This window comes from Polypterus senegalus, chromosome 14 (assembly GCF_016835505.1).
Source record: "Polypterus senegalus isolate Bchr_013 chromosome 14, ASM1683550v1, whole genome shotgun sequence".
In the NCBI taxonomy this organism is placed as follows: domain Eukaryota; kingdom Metazoa; phylum Chordata; class Cladistia; order Polypteriformes; family Polypteridae; genus Polypterus; species Polypterus senegalus.
This window is the reverse complement of record NC_053167.1, coordinates 72611361-72629214: the sequence shown is the minus strand read 5'-3', so window position 1 is coordinate 72629214 and position 17854 is coordinate 72611361. Positions and strand designations below refer to the sequence as shown.

General features: G+C 39.8%; 1 protein-coding gene across 1 annotated transcript in view; it reads right to left on the bottom strand.

The window, feature by feature from the left end:
* The window catches only part of tgfbr3 (transforming growth factor, beta receptor III), a 252101-nt gene that overhangs the window by 20066 nt on the left and 214181 nt on the right, over positions 1 to 17854 (bottom strand). Inside the window, exons 13-14 of the mRNA XM_039735891.1 lie at positions 11900 to 12196; positions 2282 to 2405 (exon numbers count right to left, since the gene is read on the bottom strand). Coding sequence (XP_039591825.1) covers positions 2282 to 2405; positions 11900 to 12196 — 421 coding nt within the window. The remainder of the gene's footprint in view (positions 1 to 2281; positions 2406 to 11899; positions 12197 to 17854) is intronic.

The following is a 17854-nucleotide window of genomic DNA, read 5'->3' as shown; positions in this document are numbered from 1 at the left end:
AAACATGGAATTAATTTGTGAATTTAAAGCCCTGTTCGATTTAAGTTTTGTTCTTGAATATAAACTGCTCAAAAAATTAAGGGAACACTTTGAAAACACATCAGATCTCAATAGGGAAAACAAATCATGCAGGATATCTATACTGATATGGACTGGGTAATTTGTTAGGAATGAAAGGATGCCAAGAGCCCTGAATTCAAAGACACCCCAAAAATCAAACTGAAAAAATAATGCAGCAGGCTAGTCCATTTTGGCAAAATTTCATTGCAGCAACTCAAAATCATACTTGGTAGTTTGTATGGCCCTCACGTGTTTGTATGTGTGCCTGACAACATCGGGCCATGCTCCTAATTAAACATCTGGATCAGGGCATCACTGAGCTCCTGGGCAGTCTGAGGTGCAACCTGGCGGCGTCAGATGGACCAAAACATCATGTCCCAGAGGTGTTCTATTGGATTTAGGTCAGGTGAGTGTGGGGGCCAGTCAATGGTATCAAATCCTTCATCTTCCAGGAACTGCCTGCCTACTCTCGCAACATGAGGCTGGACATTGTCATGAACCAGAAGGAACCCATGACCCACTGCACCTGCTTAGGGTCTGACAATGGATCCAAGGATTTCATCCCGATACCTAATGGCAGTCAAGGTGTCATTGTCTAGCCTGTAGAGGTCTGTACGTCCCTCCATGGATATGCCTCCCCAGACCATCACTGACCCACCACCAAACTGCTCATGCTGAATGATGTTACAGGCAGCATAACGTTGTCCATGGCTTCTCCAGACACTTTCACATCTGTCACATGTGCTCAGTGTGAACCTGCTGTCATCTGTGAAAAGCAAAGGGTGCCAGTGGTGGACCTGCCAATTCTGGTATTCTATGGCAAATGCCAATCAAGCTCCACGGTGCCAGGCAGTGAGCACAGGGTCCATTAGAGGATGTTGGGCCCTCAGGCCACCCTCATGAAGTCTGTTTCTGATTGTTTGGTCAGAGACATTCACACCAGTGGCCTGCTGGAGGTCATTTTGTGGGGCTCTGGCAGTGCTCATCCTGTTCCTCCTTGCCCGAAGCAGCAGATATCGGTCCTGCTGATGGGTTAAGGACCTTCTACGGCCTTATCCAGCGCTCCTAGAGTAATTGCCTATCTCCTGGAATCTCCTCCATGCTCTTGAGACTGTGCTGGGAGACACAGCGAAACTTTTGGCAATGGCACATTTTGATGTGCCTGCCATCCTGGAGAAGTCGGACTACCTGTGCAACCTCTGTAGGGTCCAAGTATCACCTCATGCTACCAGTAGTGACACTGACCGTAGCCAAATGCAAAACTAGTGAAAAAACGAGGAGGAGGAGGAAAAAAATGTCAGTGGCCTCCACCTGTGAAACCATTCCTGTTTTGGGGGTCGTCTCATTGTTGCCCCTCTAGTGCATCTGTTGTTAATTTCATTAACACCACAGCAGCTGAGACTGATTAACAACCCCCTCTACTACTTAACTGACCAGATCAATAGCCCAGAAGATTCACTGACTTGATGCTATACTCTGATTAAAAAGTGTTCCTTTAATTTTTTGAGCAGTATATTAATAGACTATAAAATGGTTTTTATCAAAATGTTAGGTCCCTTCTTCTATGACCTAGTGTTTAATTTATGGCACTCTCTGTTTTAATAAGATGCTTTTCTGACAGGTTTCTGTGCTCAGCCTTTACTGTAAGAATGCAAACACAAAGGCTGTAACAGAAACATGTTTACTGATTTTCTTCAAATGGTAAGATGGGTGCCACCACAGATAGTTTTCTTATAGCAGCAGGGACCAGCGTTCATTTCTTACTTTCATTAATGGTATTTGCATTTTCTCTTTGTGTCCTTGTGGTTTTCTTCCTATCCATCAAGGCTTAGACTAACAAAGGTACTTCCCTGTTTTCCAAAAATAGCTTATCAGGATCTTATTTGATCGCTTAACTTGCTATCAAACACACTGTTTGGTAAAAGCTTCATTTTCAAATGACCTAATCTTATTTACTTTTATTAAAAGATCAAAATGGAAGGGTGGGGGTTCAGGTTATACTCCTTATATATGGCATATATGCATTTTTATGTGATTTCAGTATATATAGTACATATAGTTTAAAGTTCAGAAAATGTTAACACAATTTTGATAGTTTCAATTCAGCTTATTTCATTAATGTTACATTTTCCAAGGAATACATTTGTCAAACAAATTACTTCATTGATTCCCACTGCCAGATGTCAGCATCTGTTCTTGTTGATTCCCTACAGATACATACCTTCTGTGGATTTCACTATAGATGACACCATTACCAGGGGTTTTGTGGAAGTTTTTCTATGCTGCATCATTTTCATTATCATCCCAAAGTTAACAGAGATACAGGCTTCATCTGGTGGGATACACTGTAAGAAAAAAAAAAATCTTTTCTTAGTGGTCTGCTCCTTGGCACCTTAATTTCTTATTAGAATCTAGTTAATTCAGTAATGGTTTCCTTTCTGTGTACAGGATCACATGATGGTCTCCTTACAATAAAGTCAGTTCTCAAAAAAACTTTGTTTTAATGGGCTTTTTGACACAAAAATTCACAAAAAATCTACACAGAGCCAGGTTGGAGCAGTCACCTATTATTGTATACCACTAACAGTGTACTGCACGATAACATGCAGTGAATCCACTTGACTTGACCATTCCTAGTTTTCATCCTCTTTCTCTGTACGTTTAGCACTCGTTTGCTCAGAGGTTGATGCGCTTGCTGCCTCCTAAGCAGCTCTTCTTTTCTCCACCCTAGTGGTCCACTTCTTCTCTTCTTTTGTCGGCATCTTTTCACATTAAAACTGATTAAGTTAGTGTTTGTGTTGCAATTACTTAGTACATTTTCCTTAATTTTTCACTTAAGCTGGCACTTAAGTCTTCAATCTGCCCCAAGAATGATTTAAGATATGAAGAGGTAGGGGAAGTGATGGTGAAGGTGGTAGGGATGAGAATGGTGTCCGTATGCATGCACCACATGGATGCCCTGCTGCCGAGAGATGATTCTACTGTACAATAAAATAAAATAAAAATAAAAAGAGGAATAAAAATCACCCCAAAGGTGGATAGTAGACGTCACGTAGTATATGTGTACCAAATTTCAGGTCAATAGTTCAAGTGGTTTGCGAGCTACAGGTGATTTAAAATCCTGGACAGACAAACGAACAGCCACAGTAGCGTATTATATAAGAAGATAATTTTTAGTGTTTGGGTGCTGGCTCTGCTATTGATTTAGAATTGTGTTTTGTGAAAGTCTATTTACTATTTGCTTCAGTCACAATGTTCACCCTCTCAGAGCGATGGTCCAGTAGAAGCCCCCTGTGATACCAGGACTGAGCCTTAACAATGCAACACATGATGTAAGTCAGGGTTTGTAAAATGCAGCTACATAATCCAAAAAGGAGTATCCAAAACTGGAGGGAGGTCAAAATCACAAGAAAACAGGCCCTTATAAAGTACAACGCTAGACAAAGAGTCTAAAAAAACTGACAAAATGGGTCATAAAACAAGCAACAACAATTAGGTGAAGGTATCTAAGAAAATGAAGAGTGAAACAGATTACAAAAACAGAGGCACTAAGTCAAAATACAAGAAAACACTGAAACGGTAGCAAGTAAAATAAGGGCTCTTACAGAGCTCAAGCTAGAAGCAGAAGGAAAGCAGTCCCTGCACTTATTTCCATTGATATACAGTGCATCCAGAAAATATTCACAGCGCATCACTTTTTCCACATTTTGTTATGTTACAGCCTTATTCCAAAATGGATTAAATTCATTTTTTTCCTCAGAATTCTACACAGAACAACCCATAATGACAACGTGAAAAAAGTTTACTTGAGGTTTTTGCAAATTCATTAAAAATAAAAAAATTGAGAAAGCACATGTACTGTACATAAGTATTCACAGCCTTTGCCATGAAGCTCAAAATTGAGCTCAGGTGCATCCTGTTTCCCCTGATCATCCTTGAGATGTTTCTGCAGCTTAACTAGAGTCCACCTGTGCTAAATTCAAATGATTGGACATGACTTGGAAAGGCACACACCTGTCTATATAAGGTCCACAGTTGACAGTTCATGTCAGAGCAGAAGCCAAGCATGAAGTCAAAGGAATTGTCTGTAGACCTCCGAGACAGGATTGTCTCGAGGCACAAATCTGGGGAAGGTTACAGAAAAATTTCTGTTGCTTTGAAGGTCCCAGTGAGCGCAGTGACCTCCATTATCCGTAAGTTGAAGAAGTTCGAAACCACCAGGACTCTTCCTACAGCTGGCCAACCATCTAAACTGAGCGATCGGGGGAGAAAGGCCTTAGTCAGGTAGGTGACCAAGAACCCAATGGTCACTCTGTCAGAGCTCCAGAGGTCCTCTGTGGAGAGAGGAGAACCTTCCAGAAGGACAACCATCTCTGCAGCAATCCACTAATCAGGCCTGTATGGTAGAGTGGCCAGACGGAAGTCACTCCTTAGTAAAAGGCACAAGGCTGCCCACCTGGAGTTTGCCAAAAGGCACCTGAAGGACTCTAAGACCAAGAGAAACAAAATTCTCTGGTCTGATGAGACAAAGATTGAAGTCTTTGGTGTGAATGCCAGGTGTCACATTTGGAGGAAACCAGGCACTGCTCATCACCAGGCCAATACCATCCCTACAGTGAAGCATGATGGTGGCAGAATCATGCTGTGGGGATGATTTTCAGCGGCAGGAACTGGGAGACTAGTCAGGATAAAGGGAAAGATGACTGCAGCAATGTACAGAGACATCCTGGATGAAAACCTGCTCCAGAGCGCTCTTGACCTCAGACTGAGGTCACAGTTCATCTTTTAGCAGGACAACGACCCTAAGCACACAGCCAAGATATCAAAGGAGTGGCTTCAGGACAACTCTGTGAATGTCCTTGAGTGGCCCAGCCAGAGCCCAGACTTGAATCCGATTGAACATCTCTGGAGAGATCTTAAAATGGCTGTGCACCGAAGCTTCCCATCCAACCTGATGGAGCTTGAGAGGTGCTGCAAAGAGGAATGGGCGAAACTGGCCAAGAACAGGTGTGCCAAGCTTATGGCATCATATTCAAAAAGACTTGAGGCTGTAATTGCTGCCAAAGGTGCATCGACAAAGTATTGAGCAAAGGCTGTGAATACTTATGTACATGTGATTTCTCAGTTGTTTTTACTTTTAATAAATTTTCAAAAACCTCAAGTAAACTTTTTTCACGTTGTCATTATGGGTTGTTGTGTGTAGAATTCTGAGGAAAAAATTGAATTTAATCCATTTTGGAATAAGGCTGTAACATAACGAAATGTGGAAAAAGTGATGCGCTGTGAATACTTTCCAGATGCACTGTATGCGAGTTTTACCCAAAAAGAAACCAAACTTCTTAAATGAGCACCAACAAGCCATCATAGCAGACTCACAATAGTGGTGGTGTGCACTGGTGGCCTTGACCTTTAAATTCCTGACTTGTTCGCTCACACCACATCAGTAAGTTATCAGGAACATGCAGTACAGGGACCCTGTGTCTCTTGTGCCTTTTGTGATCTTTTGCAATTTGAAATATGAAGGATCTTGAAGAGCAGCGTGTTTCCATGAAATTCTGTGTGAAATTGTCAAAAATGTTTACCGAGATTTTCCAGATGTTGAAGCAAGTTTATGGAGATAATTGTACAAGCCGCACACAGTGGTACGAATGGTATGGTGCAAATCGGCCAGATGTTCCCAAAACTAGACAGTGATCAGATTGAGAAAGTGAGTGCTTTGACTCATGAAAATCGTTGCCTTAACTGTTTGTGAAGTTGCTGAAGAAGTAGGCACCAGTAAAAGTTTGTTTCACACAAATCTGACTGAAAAACTGCTGATGCATCACGGTGGTGCAAAATGACTTGACAGATGAGCAAAAAGCGAACTGTCTCTCAGTCAGTCAGGAGTCGTTAGATTGTTCAAATGTTGATAATGAAAACTTTCTGAAACATAACTTTTGATTGTGGAAACCTTTTTCCCCATCACTTTGAAGTCCACCTGAAAGGTTGCCGATTTCAAACAATAGAAAATTCACTATGGGACACTCCAGGACACATTGGGAGCACCTTATAAATAGAGGAGGGGAATACTTTGAAAGGGACAAGTCAGATTACGTAGTAAGCCCATTAATATGTATTTTTAAAGGTTTGGTTGAACTTCTATAAAATGTACATTTCCCCTTAGGGACAAATGAAGTATCATCTGTCCATCCTGCCCTTTGGCAGCTAGAAGCATTTCTGCAAGACTTTATCTCTTGGTATTTCAGTTTTCCAGACCCAATGCCAAAGATGTGCATGTTAGACGATGGGTTTCAAATGGGATCTTTGTGGGTGTGTGTGTGTGTGTAGATGGACTCTGTCCTGCCTTGTGTCTGACGCTGCTGGCTTAGGCCCCCACAACCTGAACTGAAGCAGGGTTAGGAATATAATATTATAGTCAAAGGTATTGCTTTATTTATTTGCTTTTCTAATGTTTTAGCCTAGATAAAACTTTAACTTTCTCCTTGTAAGAATCCTGTACTTCTGACATCCGCAGTCTGAATTCAAAAATACAAGATATTGCACCCCAAAGCACACATCATTGTTTTTCAAATAAACTATGGAATCCTGTTCAAGTAATGTTACATTTTATCTGGCAGTTTTCCAAAGAGGATCAATATGAATATTATGGTTTAAATCATGAGGTTTAAGGAAAGAACTGAAAAACAGCTGAAGGCAATTAGAGCCAATGGAGGAGATGCCAGAAAACGTCAACGTTCAGAGAAAACTGAGCCTCTTCTGTGCTGTGTGCTGTCAAGACCTCTCCTCAGGGTGCAAAAAACATTTAATGAAAGCCACTCTGGCATGGCTGTTTCACAATGCCATCAAAATAACAATGAAAACGAGATCATCAACTGCTTTTAGAGACGTGCTTATATACCAGCACAATCTTTTAAGCTATATTTCTTCAGAAAGGAGTTAAGCTTATAGTTTTAGTTAAAAGTGACAGACTAGTCAGATGTGTTTTTATTGAAGGTATGAGTTTTATTTTCTGAATATGTGAAGCTTCTGCCAGAGGATAATATTTAATTAATTCAACCATATACCACTGTGGAACATGCATCATATGAATTACCACCATTAAATCCAACTAACGTTAATCAGAAGCTTCAGAGTCAAGCTGAAAGGTAGAAAAGTTCTAGGAGGACATCATACAATCCTCAAAAGAATTTTCAGAAAAACTCTTGAGTACTTTGCTGAAAATGTTTGCAAAGGGCTGGGTTTTGGCCAAACCCCACACATACTGTAGCCATATTGTCCAAACAGGGAATGTTTGGGACAGTAGTCACTCTTCCCAGGGGTGGTCATCAAGCCAAATTTCACTAAGAACAAAATGTAAAATTTCTTACAAAGTGTGCCTTATGGACATCTAGGTGTCTGCAGGCTTCCCTCACCTTAGCTAATGTCAGTGCTCATGATTTCATCATTATAAAGAATTTGGGTAAAAATGAGACACAACACCTCTTGTCAGAAGTTTGCTGAAATGTGCAAGCATGGTTGTCAAGAGCTTTGCAACAAAGTTGTAGGGACAACAATAGACTTTTAGGGGGACATATCTGTAATGTGAGTAGAGGGCTCCACAAAATTCAAGAAAGGTTTATCTCAAACACTGGTCCCCAAAGCTGTATAGGGGCCTTCAAAAGCACAAATTAGGCCTGGTCCAGAAATTGAAGAGGCAGACATTGCAGTCAGTACACCAAAAAGTGGATAAAGCCTGTAAATAAAAAAAAAACTGAAAATGGAAACAATATAAAATCTGTCCTAAATCAACAGATTTTTATAATAATAATAATTGAAAATATTTTTCAAAAACAAAGCAAGTAGGAAAATCAAAAACAATGGATCAGAGAGAACACTAACTTACCCAGTGGGGACAGTCCAAAAGGTTGACAATACTAAGTCTGAGACTAAAAATCATAAAAACAAAAAACAAACCAGACGTACTTATAAACAAAATCAAAGGCAGAAATACAAAATCCAAGAGTGCAAGCCAAACAACATGAGACATACTGTAGCTTGCAAATGTCTCAGCAAATGTTTTAAGGTAACACAGGTCTATATAGAGCTGGCGACAGTCTCCCAGCTACAGCGTCATAGGACCCTGCCCTCTTCGATTCAATATATAAGAAACGGGGGCACATTTAACAAAAGAGTTTACAGGGTAGCTATACCTAAAAATAATACAATAATTGGAAACCTATATCAGAAATAGACAAATAAATAAACCAAAAAAAATATATACACAGAGACCAGGGACAGAACCCTGGTTGAGCCATAACAGTCAGGGATGAAGGTCTATAGTAAGATTTCATAACAAAAGTTGTCTCTTATAAATGTAGTGCCATGATAACAATAATAATTAATAATCCATTTTATTTAAAAGCACCTTTCAAAAGTATCCAAGGACGCTGTACAAGAATATACATAAAAGCAAACTGTCCCATATACAAATAAAATTAATAACAACAACAAACGACAATATTATAAAAATAATATCGGTTTCAAGTTTAGATTTCAACCCGGAAAGTGAGGTAAAGGTACGGAGCTTCAAAGGCAGGGCATTCCATAACTGTGGCCCTGATCCATTAAAAGCTCAATCACCTGTAGTGTCCCATCTGCACAGAAGAATGGTTAACAGCAAGGAGTCAGAAGAACAAAGTGAACGTGATGGAGTATATGGACATAATAAGGAAGACAAGTAAGGTGTAGCCAGACCAGGAAGAGTCTTAAAAAGTATAAAAAGTTTATATTGAATGCAGAATGGGACAGGTAGCCAGTGTAACATTAGCAGTGTAGCAGTACTATGCTCTCAAAGTTTTAAATATGTAATGACCCTTACCTCTGAATTTTGTACATCTTGTAACGTGTTTACGCTCCAAGCAGGGATACCAAACAACACTACATTGCGATAGTCAAGTCACGAGGCAGCAAATGCATGAATAAGTGTCTCAGTTACAGTAATAGGGAGCAATGGTTGCAGCCTTGAAATTTGCTTTGTGTGGAAAAAAGCAACCTTGATAATATTATTAATATGTGGATCAAAGGAGAGTGTAGGATCAAGGACAACACTTTTTAACCTGTGCAGGCAAGGATGTAATAAAGCCTGGGATTTTTACTGAGACATTGTCTATATTCTTTAAAATGCCTGGAGATGCAATAATTAAGCCCTCAGTTTTGTCAGTGTTTGAAGTCGGTCAAACAGGCAACCAGTGCAGGAGGAGGTAATGTTTGCATAAGCCCTGTGTGTAAATAACTTTGTATTGTCAGTATAACCATGAAACTGTAGACCTTGCCATCTAATAATGACACTGAGAGGAAGCACACAAGCGATAAAGAGCAGAGGGCCAAGAAAGGATCCCTGAGGGACACCCTGGAACAAATAAGATGGGTCGGACCTAAACTTACTGATAACAACAATGCTGTCGGCCCTTAAGGTACAATTTAAACCATGCAAGAGCATTTCCAGCAATACTGAACTCATTCTGAAGTCTAAACAAAAGAATGTCTCGATGTGCGGATGATCTGAGGTGTTTTGTAGCAATAAGGACAACTTGCCATCACTGAAGGAACCATAAGTTCCACTCTGCATTAAAGATTCTAATACAGGGCCATCCATCCAGGAGCTGAAGCTGAATCAGACTGGGGTGATGCAGGAAGACCATTATCCAAAACATATAAACTAGTCAAAGGAATTCAGACGGTATTGACAACCCGGTCTAAACCCAGGCCTAAACTGCACTGAAATATTGTGCCAGGGCCCAAAGCAACGACTTCATGTTTAACAATCCACAAATGTCACTAAGCTGGAGCTGATCTTCAAGAAGGCAGATGGTGCAATGAGACATTAAGCGGTAACTGCCAGAAATGCCTGGCTGCATTGAGAGTTCAATGGCAAATATCTTTTCACACGGGACATTAGCTTTCTTTAGATAGATAGATAGATAGATAGATACTTTATTAATCCCAAGGGGAAATTCACATAATCCAGCAGCAGTATACTGATACATATTAGCTGAATAAAACTAAGTTTACTTTTGTCTGTTGATTCAGGGTTCCTTTAATCTCATGGTAAATTCTGGCATGAAGATGTGATAACATCTACTATGAAAAACATAAAAACATGTATCAAAGTTGTAAATCTGACTGTCAGGAAATGTAATTATTACTATATACTCTGCATATGTCTTTACCTAAACTAACTTACTAGATGAGGATACACTTGCACAGTATAGAGTGGTCCAGATCTAATTATGCAATTTTCATTACGCTATAACTTATTAAGTTTATTACATAGAAAATCACCCGAAAAATCCTGGACCATCGAGAAGTGTGTGAACTGACGACATGAAGAATCATCTTTGTACCGAACTGGAATCGTCCCCACATAAATCAAAGTCATCCAGACAATCTGGATCTGCATAATTAGATCTGGACCACCCTGTACAGGCAGGTCAGAGTAGAACATATAAAATATCGAGTACGCTAATCGCCACTTTTCATGGTACTGCACCAGATAAAGTGCATTTATTCCCTAAAGCGGTTTTAGTTCAGTTTTGCTTAGTACCTTGCAGTGTGCACAACACCTTTCTTTAGTAGTCCGCTACCATAGTCCAATATAAAAGGTATGTACTGTGTTTTTGTTCTTATATTCTCCTTCGGGACTGAAACACTTTACATTAAAAGAATGCTACACCCAAAAACGATAATTAATACATCTGTCACTTTACTCACATTGTTTGTAGTGAATGCTGAGAAAATTCTTTAATTTCATGCTTTGTTGGCACACCCACTACACGACGAACCACCCGGAGAGCTGAGAAAATAACATTCTTGATACAATGTCCATAAAAATAAACTCTTCAAAAGCCAGGCATCTATTTCAGTGCTCACAGCCACCAAAGCACACATATTTTGCTAAAATATTGTTAAAGCATTTCTGGAAAATCTTTTTGTGCATCGGTGGTGCAGTGGTAGCGCTGCTGCCTCACAGTAAGGAGGCCTGGGTTTGCTTCTCAGGTTCTCTCTGTGTGGAGTTTGCATGTTCACCCCATGTCTGAGTGGGTTTCCTCCCACAATCCAAAGACATGCAGGTTGGGTGCATTGGCGATCCTAAATTGTTCCTAGTGTGTGCTTAGTGTGTGGGTGTATGTGTGCCCTGCAGTGGGCTGGCACCCTGCCCGTGGTTTGTTCCTGCCTTGCGCCCTCTGTTGGCTGGGATTGGCTCTAGCAGACCCCCGTGACCCTGTGTTAGGGTATAGCGGGTTGGGTAATGACTGACTTTTAGTGCATGACAGAAGGGCACACACAAACAAGATGGAGATGTACAATTGAAGACCCCTTCTCCCATTCATTGGTCAGGAGTCCCATTCATTGTTTTCCATGCTGTTTCACAAGGTGTCAGCACTGTAGAGTTTGGTCTGCGAAAGGCGCACAATCTGAGATTAAAAGTTAAAGAACAGTGACTGGAAATATATCAGGTGGAAAATATGCCTCGTGTTTGTGGATACCTGACACGCTTCAGCAAGCAGAAGGTTAATTCACTGGTGCAATTTCACCAACTGCCATTGAAAAGCCACAAAGTAGTGAAGGTGAGAAGCAAGTGAAGAGTCAGGATCGCTATTGAGTAAGCAGGACTCAGTCTCGATTGTGTGTGCCTCTCTGTCAAGCATGAGTGGATTTTTCAGAAATAAAAATGCTGTTACTCTTAAAGTAAAGGCAGGCACGCAGATATCACTGCACTGTCCTGCCCGACTGAGGAATGAGTGTCAATAGCAGCTCAGTGCGAAACATGGATTATTAAATAAATAAAGTGTCAACTAACCTTGACCAGTCGTGAATTCTCCTCTTCCTTCTTGGTACACAATGTGAGCTCACAATGCAGGAAGAGCAGGGACACATTGAATTTTGGCTTCAGTATGAAGCTGAACCTCTTTTTATCAGTCTGTGTATGTGGCACAGGGAAGTCTGTGTTCTGAGGGTATAGGTCAATCGACTCATCCTTTGGGCAAACATTTTCAATGATGGTGTAGTCTGACGAGATACTTGGATTCGAGTCTGGAGAGATGAAGCAGGTTTGAATTAAAAACCCTAAATCTTGTTCTTCTTTGGTTATGGAAACCTGCAATGGGGAAAAAACAACAATGTGTTACTAGTGCTTAATGTCTGCTCATTTCAACACTAACACTTTAATTTCTGATATTACACAAAGAAAAAAATGATCTGCCTTCTGCCAGATGACTAATTTATCTCTTCACTGTCACATTCTCTCCTTAGGAGATTTACCAGAAATCACCTTTGTTTATGAAGTCTTCCAAAATATCTTCTCGATCATCTTCATGTAATATGGAGCATTTTATAATCTGCACTCCTTAACTTCACAACAAGCAGATTGACAAGCTATGACTGTCAAGTTTACCGGAGAAATGACACGAGTAATAGAACAACATCCCTAGAGCGGGTCTGGCATGTGCAGTGGATGTTTAAAGGCTTCAGATGGCTCCTTCTCTGTGCTGTCCTGCATTCATTCATTTTCGTTCGTTCATTTCTAATAAAGTTAAACTAACTGGTGCTGCGCAAAGAATGAGTTTACTTCTATTAAATGAAATCAGGCACTTCTAGACTAGACCAGGACAGAAAGAGGAGAAAAACCAGAGGTTTTGTGCATCTTTGAATAAACTACATTCAGATTCCCACTGATCTTCATCATGCTATGTAACACAGTACTGGAAAGCTCAGTCCTATAATTCAAGCAAGATTCTCTAAATTGTCCTCTTCTTAGTTTTTTCTTCTGAAATAGAAAATCTGTTCCTTGCTACAGTTTCTAAATGTTACTTCTTATCAGGACCCTGAAATACATTCTTTAAACAGCCCTCCAAGTTGCCCATAAACAGATTCATCATGTGTGCAAGTATCTTTTGTGAATGCCAAGTTAGCGTTTTGGCTTATATATCATCTGTGGTATTTCTGTGATTTAAAGCAGACCTTTAAAATCTTCATTGTAATGCGAGTAAAAAAAAAAAATCACGGAGATACATGGCATATTTGGCTATGCTTCTTGGATGACTCTGCAGATAATTTAAATGTCAAAATTTTGAAGGAATGAAACATTTATGGAGAACAAGTGGGGGTTATTTTCTTTACAATAGAGCCACTGAGATACTAAATGTGAAGGGGCAAGAAAAGCTAAATGAAGCCAAGCCGCCTTTTTCTTAGCAAGGGACTTCAACAACGTAATAAAATAAGTAGTAACAGTGAATGTTGCTCTGAGGCGTTTTCCAGACTTACACTAAACAAAGCACTTTCAGCTAACAAAAAGAGGCAATTCTGTATTCCCCAACACTCGGGTTTATTGTTATGCGAACACAGAAAGTCATACTTGAATGTCTCTACTGGATTAGTGACAGTAGTGCAAAGCTGACAAGAGAGAGAAAAGACAGCAAATACAACATTATACCGTGAATGAGATACGTATGACTAAGGCTGAACACCTGATGAAGGCCACATAGATGATATGTGTCTTTAATCTTCTTTCTTTTTCAGCGTGGCAATGACCTTTAATCTTTATTCCTATACATCTATATATATATATATATAAATATGTATGTAAGAAATGATTATGCTGTTGTCAGTACAAGTGTCTGTTGACTAACTTTATAACCAGTAGATAAAAAAGGCCTTGAATCTGAATCTTAGTGGTCAACTGCTAATGGTCCTGTTCCATTTTCCTAAATGGACGTACTGTATCTGTGCAGGCCTTTAATAATACTGGGCAGTGACCATTACATACAGTATGTCATGAACAGAAGGGAGCTGTGTGACTGTCCTCTGCCTACTTCACTACTCTGCGAAGTGTTACTGTCTTGAGTTGAGCAGGTGCTGTACCAGAACATACTGCCGCCAGATAGGACGAACCCTGCTGTACTCCTGTAGACATTGGTGAGCACAGATGGAGATATTCTGGCTTTCTTCAGATATCACATTAAGTACATCCGTTGGTAAACCTTCATGATTATAACTGAGATATGTTGTGCCAACTTAAGGTAATCAGTGATGGTGAATCCAAACTGTTAAAGCTACTTGCCATTCTCACAGCATTTGTGGTCTGCCCTCTTCTTCCTCAAGTCTATGACCAACTCTTTGGTTCTGCTGACATTAAAGGTGAGTTTGTTACTCTGGCATGACTGTATTAAAAATTTAATCTCTTTTCTGTAGGCGATCAGACCATCAATGGCGAAGTTTTCAAAAAAATTATAACTGAATTTACAACTTTGTTTGGCCATGCAATCCTCAGTGAATACAGAGTACACCAGGGGACCTTAGCACACTTCAGAGTAGGGTGGCTGTGTTGAGGACCAGTGTGGAAAAGGTGATGTGGCCAATCTGTACATGGTGAGAGATGCCAGTTCAGAAGTTTTCAGAATCCAGCAGTAGAGAGTATCACTATGTCACTAATTCTGGAAGTTTGGCAATGGCTCGAGAGTGAAGTCTTTGAATAGGCATAGCAGCTTTTACTATTCAGGTGTGCCAGGATGTTCTGAAGTATACGAGATATGGCATCATCTGTGATAACATGCAAACTAATAATAAAAATTACATTCTCAAAACCGACTTCTGGTTACAGGGGGCTAAAAGCCTATTCCTGCAGCACTTTACACCAGGCAGGAATCAAACTTGGACAAAGTCACAAGTCATTTGAAGGCACACACCCTGCACTGGGAAAAACTCCACCGATCCAGGAATCTGAAGTTGTAAAGGAGCAGCACTAACCATTGTGCTGCAATGAGTCAAAGAGCCTAAATTGCATGTGCATAAAGCCAGTGACCAAACGCCTGTTCCAAATCCAACAATAGGATGTTTTTTTATTACTTTTTTCACTGTGCAAAGTGAAAGAATATTGTCAGAGTAGTCACTGTTCCAAGAATTACAATCCTGTACTATGTGTTTGGTCACTCTGGTGTTTTAAGAGGATCTTTCCTTCTTAAACCACAAGGCATTTCCTTGTGTTATTATCCATACGATTTTCCTTTTCAAAAACCACAAGCTACACATCTGTCTGCTGCAGGCTATGAGTTTGTGCCAACATTTGTAAGGCGTGTGCACAGCCTCATGTTGCTGTTCCCTGCACCCTTTAAAGGCCCTTAATATTATGTTTTCTTTCTCCTTCTATTGTCGCCATATGACATCACGTTTTCATGAACTCAGTGTTATTAGCGCGCATAACTGAATAGATCTGTTAAAACAAATGATGAGGCTAAAACAAGAAAGGCAGTGAAAGTTGGCCATTTTACAATATACTTATCACATCCTCAATCAGCACAAATGTAGCTGGTAAAGTGTATATTATCAGTGAGAATGCAATTTTCTCACCATTTAAGCAACTACTTTGGTACTCTTTAATCTGCACTGAACTTAATCTGGTTATCATATTTCTTCCCTTTGCTTTATCTCTTCTCCTCTACTTATCTGTTGTAAGAAAGATTCATCAATGGATCTATCTGTATTGGATTTATCTAACAAACATTCATTTATGATTTTCTACTGCTCTTTACCCCTACAGACCACACACCTACGCCTAGGCAGCTCTGTAGAACTTTATGGTTCCCCTGCAACCAGAAATTGGATTATGTCGGTCTGAGAATGTAATTTGTATTATTAGTTTGCATGGTATCATAAAAAAAACTATTCTGAAATGAAAACTAGCAGTCACTATAGCTTTCCAGGACTCAGAAACTCCAAATAGATTCACATAACTCGTCAGTGTGAACAGTTCAGCTGCCTAATGGGAAACCTGGGATAATTGACAAAACATCCAGCATGCTGCAAATACACACAGAGGGCCTGCTGTGTGAAAAGCCTGCTGATTATCTTGATTGCTTTCTGTTTATCCTGATCTGTTCAAGTATAAAGTTATGGAATTTTAAAGTAGTTTGTTTTAATATCTGCAATACGATGAACATTATACTGTATATATATATATATATATATATATATATATATATATATATATATATATAGTGTGGGATGAAAAAGTTTGGGCAACCTTGCTAATAGTCATTATTTTCCTGTATAAATCGTTGGTTGTTACGATAAAAATGTCAGTTAAATATATCATATAGGAGACACACACAGTGATATTTGAGAAGTGAAATGAAGTTTATTGGATTTACAGAAAGTGTGCAATAATTGTTCAAACAAAATCAGGCAGGTGCATAAATTTGGGCACCGTTGTCATTTTATTGATTCCAAAACTTTTAGAACTAATTATTGGAACTCAAATTGGCTTGGTAAGCTCAGTGACCCCTGACCTACATACACAGGTGAATCCTATAATGAGAAAGAGTATTTAAGGGGGTCAATTGTAAGTTTCCCTCCTCCTTTAATTTTCTCTGAAGAGTAGCAACATGGGGGTCACAAAACAACTCTCAAATGACCTGAAGACAAAGATTGTTCACCATCATGGTTTAGGGGAAGGATACAGAAAGCTGTCCCAGAGATTTAAGCTGTCTGTTTCCACAGTTAGGAACATATTGAGGAAATGGAAGACCACAGGCTCATTTCAAGTTAAGGCTCGAAGTGGAAGACCAAGAAAGATTTCGGATAGACAGAAGCTATGAATGGTGGGAACAGTCAGAGTCAACCCATAGACCAGCACCAAAGACCTACAACATCATCTTGCAGCAGATGGAGTCACTGTGCATCGTTCAACCATTCGGTGCACTTTACACAAGGAGATGCTGTATGCGAGAGTGATGCAGAGAAAGCCTTTTCTCCACCCACAGCACAAACAGAGCCGCTTGAGGTATGCTCAAGCACATTTGGAAAAGCCAGCTTCATTTTGGAATAAGGTGCCGTGGACTGATGAAACTAAAATTGAGTTATTTGGGCATAACAAGGGACGTTATGCATGGAAGAAAAAGAACACAGCATTCCAGAAAAACACCTGCTACCTACAGTAAAATATGGTGGTGGTTCCATCATGCTGTGGGGCTGTGTGGCCAGTGCAGGGACTGGGAATCTTATCAAAGTTGAGGGACGCATGGATTCCACTCAGTATCAGCAGATTCTGGAGAACAATGTCCAGGAATCAGTGACAAAGCTGAAGCTGCGCCGGGGCAGGATCTTTCAACAAGACAACGACCCGAAACACTGCTCAAAATCCACTAAGGCATTCATACAGAGGAACAAGTACAACGTTCTGGAATGGCCGTCTCAGTCCCCAGACCTGAATATAATTGAAAATCTGTGGTGTGAGTTAAAGAGAGCTGTCCATGCTCGAAAGCCATCAAACCTGAATGAACTAGAGATGTTTTGTAAAGAGGAATGGTCCAAAATACCTTCAACCACAATCCAGACTCTCATTGGAACCTACAGGAAGCGTTTAGAGGCTGTAATTTCTGCAAAAGGCGGATCTACTAAATATTGATTTCTTTTCCTTTTTGTGGTGCCCAAATTTATGCATCAGCCTGATTTTGTTTGAACAATTATTGCACACTTTCTATAAATCCAATAAACTTCATTTCACTTCTCAAATATCACTGTGTGTGTCTCCTATATGATATATTTAACTGACATTTTTTATCGTAACAACCAACGATTTATACAGGAAAATAATGACTATTAACAAGGTTGCCCAAACTTTTGCATCCCACTGTATATATACAGTATATATATATATATATAAACACACACTGTATGAATGATAAAGAATAATCCGTTAAAAATTTTTAAAAGTAAGCATACAGTTCAACATTTTCTTTAAAACAAACATCTATAAAGT